At 42.7% G+C, this 9,032-nt stretch overlaps 1 protein-coding gene across 1 annotated transcript in view; it reads left to right on the forward strand.

The window, feature by feature from the left end:
• LOC106818399 (probable 28S rRNA (cytosine-C(5))-methyltransferase) overlaps positions 1-9,032 on the forward strand; it is a 14,614-nt gene that overhangs the window by 2,025 nt on the left and 3,557 nt on the right. Inside the window, exons 2-7 of the mRNA XM_014823113.1 lie at positions 5,034-5,213; positions 5,551-5,662; positions 5,822-5,942; positions 6,359-6,500; positions 6,757-6,872; positions 8,157-8,285. Coding sequence (XP_014678599.1) covers positions 5,034-5,213; positions 5,551-5,662; positions 5,822-5,942; positions 6,359-6,500; positions 6,757-6,872; positions 8,157-8,285 — 800 coding nt within the window. The remainder of the gene's footprint in view (positions 1-5,033; positions 5,214-5,550; positions 5,663-5,821; positions 5,943-6,358; positions 6,501-6,756; positions 6,873-8,156; positions 8,286-9,032) is intronic.

Genomic DNA, 9,032 nt, shown 5'->3' on the forward strand with positions numbered 1-9,032 from the left:
CGTTATATTTGAAACGTTCTGCGCTTCACTGGGAGGCGCCCGCGCCGCAAGGGCGAGCTCAAGGAACGCGGGGAGTGCGGCAGCCGTCGCCTGCCTGCAGAACGCGGATCGCGCCGCCGCGCGCTGCACCCCAATCATCTGAGCGTATGCACCTCCGCCCTGGACCCCCCGGACTTACTGCGAAGCACATCAATAGCAGGTGGTCTTCGCGTGCGCCGCCGCCACCCTGCTCTTCGCTCGCCAAATCCAAAAGCGCCGCGCATCACGAAAACCCCATGCACGCTCTCGAGTCGACCAATCTCAATAGCGAATTATTTCGCGACGACGGAGGATAAATCGAGCTGCGACCCTCGTGTCGGCGTGTTAACGAACTCTCTAATTTGGTATAATATATATAATATATATATATCATTCGACCGTGTAATGAGGACCCTTAGGTCTTCGCTCGCGCTTGCTGCGTTGTTCCACACGCGGTGCGGTGGACCGGCTCGGCATGTCTATTTCGTCGGTGCTATGACGTCATTTCGGTAGCAGTTATCCGCGTGGCGCCGGCGTTTGACGGTAGGAATATTTGCGAAGTTGCTCTACGATATCAGTCGCGGGGTGGAGCATAGGCGAGGGGCGATAGGCGGCGGGAGCAGGGACGCGCGTCTGGAGCGAGCATGCGAGATCACGCGCAGAGATCGGCTAAAGATATTGCGCCGACACCAGCAGACGAGCGACGCCGCGGACACCTGCGGAGTTCAGGCGTCTGTTTTAAGTGACGTGCATGGACGTGTAGCTAATCAGCTGGTAGGCTATAACTAGCTTCGCTGCATGGCATAACGCCGGAGCTGCGGTCCACCGTCGGACACCGCGGCGGACTAGCCTGCCAGACGATTTGACGTGTGCTGTAATTACAAGACACGCTATTAGTAAATTTCATGTTCGCGATTGCGCATTGCTTAATTTACTCGCGCAAGCGGTCTGTTCGTCGTATGTCAAATTAATCTGCCTGCTGATGTGCTGGATTAGTTTGAACTCGTCGCTGATAGACAAAAGACAGCAGACGGCCTCGGCCTGTCGAAACTGTCGACGCGCGTTGTAGAATTAAGAACTCGTCACGAAATTAAATTAAACTCGCATTTTACAAGAAATCCGATGAGCTATGCCCCAGATTGGAAGACATAATTGTTTTATTCGCGGCGGGCTTATATATCGTTTGTTCGGAGAAGGTCTGCCTTTTTAAAGAAAACATTCCGAAATCGTAATGTATCGATGGGAAAGTACTGCCGGCTAACGAATAAAAGTAACACCGTGTGCCAATTTGGTCCAATCTTGTCAGTAGTTGGTATGGATTGGCGAGTCCGTGGTTAGGACCATGATAGAGGGTGGGGGGGGTTCTTTTGGCAGCTTCAATCCACTGGGCGAGTTGCTATACCAATCTAACACACCACTCACACACGAACGCAACGGCATGCACGCACGCACGGTGTAAACTGCGCCACGCACTCACCTCACACACGCACGCACGCACCTCTACGCCGCACACGCGCCAACCCGCAACGTTCATACGCCCACACACACCAAACGAATCCCCGCAGCCGCACGCGCACACCTGTCGCACTCAAGACACTCCGCACATCACCCGTGGTGCACACGACGCAACGCACACGCGCACACCCGCCGCACGACACGACCCCAAGCACATAATTGATACACATCCGCAGCTATTACGACCTCAACCGCGAACTTTTTGCCCTCGCGAATGTTGCGAAATCAGCCGGCTTCGACGCAATCGCATTTGTCACTCCGCCTCGCCCGCTGTAAAACGCCCACCCGGGCGCATCTAATTGAGTCCGTTCGCTATAGGGAGTGTGGTGTTCCAACATTAGCTGCACGTAATTGTTAGCCAACGGTAGCCATGCAACTATTTCGTCTCTAGAAAAGGCCTTTTTTTTGGCTTTCTTTTTTCGTCCGAAATTCCGGCACTAGGAGTGCAGATTCGTGTATGGGCTGTATGCATACCGGAAGGGTAGAAATGCCTCTTGTTCCCCGTATTCTGTGGACGTCTAGAAAGCATTAGAAGTAAATTATTCGTGTTGTGCAGGGCTTGAAACTAACCTAAAATGTTCACCTAGCCAGCAGGGCTAGTGGACCTGTAAAATCTACTAGCCTTAAAAATATCTCCCAGCCTTACTTTTCTGAAGTGACGCGCTGAGGCTACGCAGTGAGGTGAATTTGCCATTTGCGGGGGCGCGCAGAGGTGGGGGGGTGAGGTGGGTGGATCTGGGTTTTGATTTTAGACGCTCCGAGATGCATCTGCCGAAATTCCTTGACTGAATAATTTAGATCAGCTATATTCAGTATATATATATTATATATATTATTATATATATATATATACATATTACATAATATATTCATTATATATCAAGAAGCTTAATAATACTAGCCGAGTGTACAACGGGGAAATAGCGCATTTTTCACGGCAATATTATTTCTTTGTATGCGGTTCTTAGACTAAGTTCATGGTATTGCGTTAAAGATAAGCAGATCCTTCTTGCCCCTCTCTAAAATAGACAAACGCTATGTCTCTACAATACTCCGTAGGCCCAGATATTGGAGGTAATTCATGCCTCCCACAGGCTCAGTAGAATAATATTGCGTGAATAGCACTATTTCCAGTTTTTCCATTGTACAACTCTTTAGCTGTATAATTAGCTCTTGACTTTATATTACCAGTGCCTTCAATTTTAAGGTTTTTTTTGGTTGTCGCGGGAGTGGACAACCAAGATGAGTAGGATTGATGGTTACGTCCCTCAAAGGGTTTTGTTGTCCGGATATTATTTAAACGGATAGTGCTGCATGCCTGTCTCTGCTCAAGTGCTATGATGCTCGACAGTGGCTGTACAAGCACAGTGAAGGGAGCCTAATATGTACATAACTTTATGTTTTTACCTATTTGGCATGACAGCAGAAAATCTATGGACCATTTCGCATATGTTTCTCCATCATGATGTATCAAGAGCAGATAAAGACAGGTCTTATCTTTTATCTAGACAAAGTAAAGAAGCGTCCTTCCTTTATTTATATCTTTTGGCTCTTGATGTATATGAAGATAATAAAATATTTAGTATGTGGTAATGATGCTGGTCAATGACGTATAATTGCTAATTAAAATGATTGCTATGAAATTTATTTCATACACTTACATTAAGTTAAGCTATTATGTGTTACTATATTATAGTACATAATATGAATATACTATAAACAATTACTAAACATTGAACTTAACACTGTGTCAAGTACGCAGGAATGAGTAAAAAATTGAAAATTGTACAGCGGAATTACATCTAGATCAGAAATGTTAAATAACATGGTGTTAATAAACGAACATTGTGTTGCTTAAACACGTGATGTTATAGCTTTGTATTCAAGGAAGCCAGACAATGCGTTAGACATGTACGTTTGCAGCGTATTGTTGCAACTGGCCGATTGTAAAATGAACGCGCGATTATGAATATAAAAATTCCACTCGCCAACAGGGCTGGTCAGGAACCAGACATGTCTTATAGCCTCTTACTTGATTCTCCTACTAGCCGTCCGGCATTCTCCTGCTCATCTAACGCCCCCGAGTTCGGGCGCACACCGCAGACCAAGCGCGCGCCGACGCAAGCGTTAGTTTCAGCCTGGTTGTGGTAATTGTGCCATTCAGTAGTGGCCGTAGCCATTGGTCCGCCCGAGTAGACTCATTAGTACTTCCTCTATGCCCGGGGGATGTGACGCCCCTATACCGTGTGCACCTCCATATATTTTCCCCCGATCATGCAGATTGCAGGCAATTATCCCACAATTAATGTAACATAATAATTTAAACGCCCAAAGAAATATAGATTTAGTGTAATTCACATCATTCACAGCTATATATACACCATTCAAATCCTATTTGCTTCCCGACTGTATATAACAAAATTATGCTTTTCTTCTTCTTCCGTATAATGAACTAGGCTCTTGAAAGAGCGTAAGTAGCTCAACGAGACACGTGCATGGTGGTGGCGCACAGTGTCTCAATGGAGTGTCAGGTCACTCCTCGAGGAGTGACCTGAAGGCATCCAGGGAGGGCGCAGATACTGTGTTGGCTGGGAGAATATTCCATTCTCGCACTGTCCTGGGGAAGAAGGAGTTTACCAGAACTTGATCTGATATGCGCTCCTGGAACAGCTTGTGGTGTCCTCTAGTACGCGCATCACCGCTTTGGAGGAACCTGTCCGCGTTGATGTCTACAAGGTTGTTGCAGATCTTGTACATCATGGATAGCCGACTGTGTTTTCGATGCTGTTCGAGGGACTCCCAGTTGAGGTCTTTTATCATATCAGAGACACATACTGGGGTCTTCATAGAATAGTCGGTGAAGACAAAGCGGGCAGCTTTACGCTGAACCTGCTCAATGGCTTTGACGTGGTTTTACTGGTGTGGGTCCCAGACGGTGGCTGCGTGCTCTAGTGAGGGTCGGACCATGGCCACGCATGAAGCTTCCTTGACAGGTGGCGTGCATTCACTCAGGTTTCTGCATAGAAATCCCAGTGTTTGACTGGCCTTGCATGTGGTGTTGCCTATGTGTTTCTCCCAGGTGAGCCTTTCAGTTATGGTGACTCCAAGGTATTCGATGTGATTCCAAGCGTCAACCACTTTAAGAGTGTGGCCATGTAGCTATTTTTTTAAACTAAAGAATTCAGCAATAATCAATCCAAGAAAACATCTGAGCCCTTTGTGAACAGAACTGGCCTCACTAAAGTCTGACACACTCCAGCAGAGATTTTAAATCTCCTCACCTAACATACCTGAATTTCTCACCTACTTGCCCCCACCCAGTGTCAATCGTAGCCAAGCTAACCACCATGATCTACCCTCTACAGTCTACAAGTATTATAGCTAAATTCATCTGACTCCAAACTGTCATCCAACTGTGGTCATTCAGGTGATGCATCTTCTTGTCTTTGTCTTGCCATTAAGAATTCTATATAATTATAAACTCATTATCATTATTTCAGAACAAGAAGAAGCTGTATGCATTGGTTTGTGAGACTTTGAAGTATACACCGATTATTAATGACATTGTCGAATCAGAAGGGCTGTTGAAGAAGGAAAAGAGTCTACATGGTTTCCTTGTGTTACCATTGGTTTATGATTTGCTGTTTGGTAAAGGTTTAGCATCCGGTAATAAAACCAAGGTGCAGTATCAACCAGTTCTTATATATTATACTTATATTATTATCGTCTTCAAGTGTAGAGGTAGTTTTCACCATAACTTAGACAGGTAATTCTCTCTTTACATGTGTTTGGTTTGCCTAAAAATTTGTTAAGAACTTAACTGTCACATAAATTGATAGTCACTTGTATACCAGTATAAATGCTACAAATGTGCTGCGTTGTAGACTCAAAGCCACAAAATATGCACATTGTTGTGTATCATTTATCAAAATATCTGACTTTAAAAAACTTTAAAGAGTAGTTGCGCTCTCAGCAGTCACCATAACAGTGTTCTTAAGTTTGCTATAATGACCGCAGGATGCAGTTCTTCGACACAAGGTAGCCCTGAAAGCAAGATTGGCACGGTTGATGATAAAGGCAAAGGTAGTGAGGACAGAAGACTTGCTCACTGATCATCTGAAGCCTGAAGGTGTGCCGATACATACAGCAAAGTTGTGAAATAAGTTCATCTGCCAAGTTTGATATATGCATGCTTACTACATTTTTCAAAATTATAATACATACATTTTGATCATTTTTTGTGAAGTGTTTGCTGTTGCTTTAAGTGATATTACATTGAATATTACAGTGACACTACCAAGATATATCAGAATCAACACTCTGATTTCAACAACCACTGCAGTTATTCAACTTTTTCAAAATGATGACTATGATATGCTGCAATACAGCAAGGACATCTCATTTAAAGAGTAGGTGTAAAACATTGAATATCATAAATTGTGAAACACAATTAACAATAAGTTGAAATGTATATAAGCACAATAGTATAAAGTTTATCATAAAATACAAGCAAACCTTGTATGACGATTGTACTGTTCTATTCCTGTTTCAGTTTTATGTTTGAGTGACGTTGTGAGGGTACAGTTTTTTGCATGCCCAACAAGTGGCACACAAAATAACAATATTCACGTAACAGAGAATATAAATACATAAAAAATAGTAGTGCTAGCCTAATGTCAATATCTGCTGTGCATGTATGCCAGAAGTGACGTATATATATAAACAGTATCAGGTTCACATTGCAGTACATACATGATTCATGGCACTGTAATATGAAGCTAGAGTAACGGAATTTTGCCGTGTATGTTTGATATGTTTGTTTCAGATTTGTGGATCTAGTTGCAGAGTTGAAGGAAAAGCAGTTTGTAGAAGATGCACACATACCTGAGTTGCTGGTGTTTGCACCTGGTACTGATCTACATAATCATCCACTCTACAAGAATGGAAGCATAATCTTTCAGGACAAGGTAATGAAGTGAAATTGTGTATTACTTGCAATTTACATATTATAGCAGTTACGTTGCACTCCTACACTTCCCCCACGTCCCCATTCACCATCCACAGCCTCTTAATCTCCTTCGTCCTCCCGACGTGCTTTACATCTAATATACTAACTCCTCCACATAAATCTGCTTCCTCAATTTGCTGTACATTTTATCTGCCTTCTTGCCTCGCTTACCAACTTTGTTTTTAATGAAACAAAATTGCATTTATTTATTGCAGGCGAGTTGTCTTCCAGCCCTCTTGCTTAAACCACCACCTGGCAGCATTGTGATTGATGCTTGTGCTGCCCCTGGCAACAAGACAACACATCTTGCCACTATCATGGAAAACGATGGGTAACAGCCTAAAAGAACATTTTTGATGCACTCTCCCCCTTAATTCCTGTTTAATGTGCACATTCATGGACATCTTATGCATTCTACTTTGCCCTTCAGCTAATGGTTGTAAGCATATTGGATGTCAATACTAGAGTTCGAATGAGGTTTATACATTTTAGCAGGAGTGTATCAATATTGATACACTCCTGATTTTAGTGGCATGTGCATTACTTGTGCTACTGCACATTTCAACCTGGTGCGGCTTGTAATAGCATTAGTGTCAATGCATGATCCAGTAAGGCTTCCACAGTAGTGGCACAAAATCTAGTTTTCAAATTTGGCAGGGGTTCAATCCAGAGCAACACTGATTTGGGTCAAAAGCCATAACTGATGGAGATAGGGGAATGCTTTGCATTGTAATATTAGGTGCAGGAGTGGTGGTTGGTATGCTTTAGCAGAGGCAGTGCAAATCTAAATAACTTCGTCATGGAATAAAAAGCCTATCCTAGTGGAATATGAGTTCAGGCATCTTTCGGAAATGGGACAATATAGCACGTTTCAGACATTTGTGATGGCATAGTCTAACAGACCCAGAAAGGAGATAACTGTTTGTGTCAACCTTGACCTACCATATTCATAACTTTATATAAAAAATTAAATACTCTAACATGTAAAGAGTAGCTCTCTGATGACCTTGTGATCTTTAGCAAGAGGGATAAGCATATATTTTTCTTCGCAATATCTCAAGAAAAACATTTTTTTGGTAGTTACAAATCACTCTGCCTTAGAACATAATGTCAGTAGTAAAACAACATGGGTCAAAGGTTGTGCTTGTTTTAGGAAAATGGTCAGACAGTAAGAATCCTTAAATGTTTTGTCACGTCATAGCAAGAATTGTAAAATGTGTTTCTGTCATTTTAATATTAGGTCCTTTTTACCTTTGTATAAGCACATTCATGAAAAATCTTTACTGCTGTCAGCTAAATGCATTTTGCAGCGAGTTATATCTGTGACATAAACAATTAGCACAAATTGTTATGGCTCGCTTCTACAAAGTTTTCCACAGCATCTAAAACAGCAGAAGTTACAGTAGCAACTAAAGTAGGAATTGAAGATTTAGCAGCAAGAGATTCACAGTAACAGTAGTAGAATAGCAGCAGCAGCAGAAGCAGCAGTGTAAATTGCAGCAGCCACAATAAATGCAGCAGTGCATCAGTTATTAGAACTCTTAGATGAATGCAGCTGCTGCTCGAATTTGGCATTGTTCATGTGACTACCATATTGCATCGATTCTTCTTTCAGCACAATCTATGGGATAGACAGGGATTCCAGTAGGCTAAGCACAATGAAGGTGCTTATAACACGTGCTGGGGCTTCATGTATAACATTACTAAATAAAGATTTTTTAAAGATTATGCCAACAAGTCAACGGTGAGTACAACATGACCATTGTGGTGCAGGCTTGATTCAAATTGTCTACCAAAACACAGTATCATTATCGGCTTTTATAATATTAATATATGTTTAGGGTGTTATGCATAGCGGCTTTATTAGCCTACTGTAGGAAACATCTGAGGGCGTAATTAGCTAAGGGAGACTTATATACCATGAACTATAGAACTCCTTCATTATAACAAGTGCCGCATTAGCGACAGTGCTCATCTGAGGTCTGCTGCTCTACTGTACTGGCCTTCGTTTTTGCAAAAGGTTGAAAGCCTGTTCTATCGCTAAACTGGCTACGTCATCATCAAAACTGTGTAGCATAGTTTTTAACACTAAAACTAAACCCTAACAATGCATCCTACTTCATACCTGCTCGACTGTCTTATATATTCGTGTCATAATGTATCACTAGGCCTATAGTTGCCGCGAGATGGCGCGTGCAAGTGTAATCAATAATCAAAGATGGCATCGCCCTTCGTGCATTGGTGATAAGTCAAGAAAGTAGAGATAACCTAATTCGATTGAGTTGCTGAAATTTACAGGCTAAAATCCAAGTATATTCAGGCAGGCGACAATTTCGCTCTGCTGTGAGTAATAAATTAAACACATCTGCATTGCAAGTGTGCATGTTTATTCGAAAAGTGCCAGTTCACCCCCATGCATGAGTAATGGGTTGCCCCCGGGTTTTTGTCTACATTTCGGATGACGGTAGCCACGCGAGCATTCAGGGTGCTA

Source organism: Priapulus caudatus, unplaced genomic scaffold, assembly GCF_000485595.1.
Source record: "Priapulus caudatus unplaced genomic scaffold, Priapulus_caudatus-5.0.1 Scaffold2213, whole genome shotgun sequence".
Classification (NCBI taxonomy): Eukaryota; Metazoa; Priapulida; class Priapulimorpha; order Priapulimorphida; family Priapulidae; genus Priapulus; species Priapulus caudatus.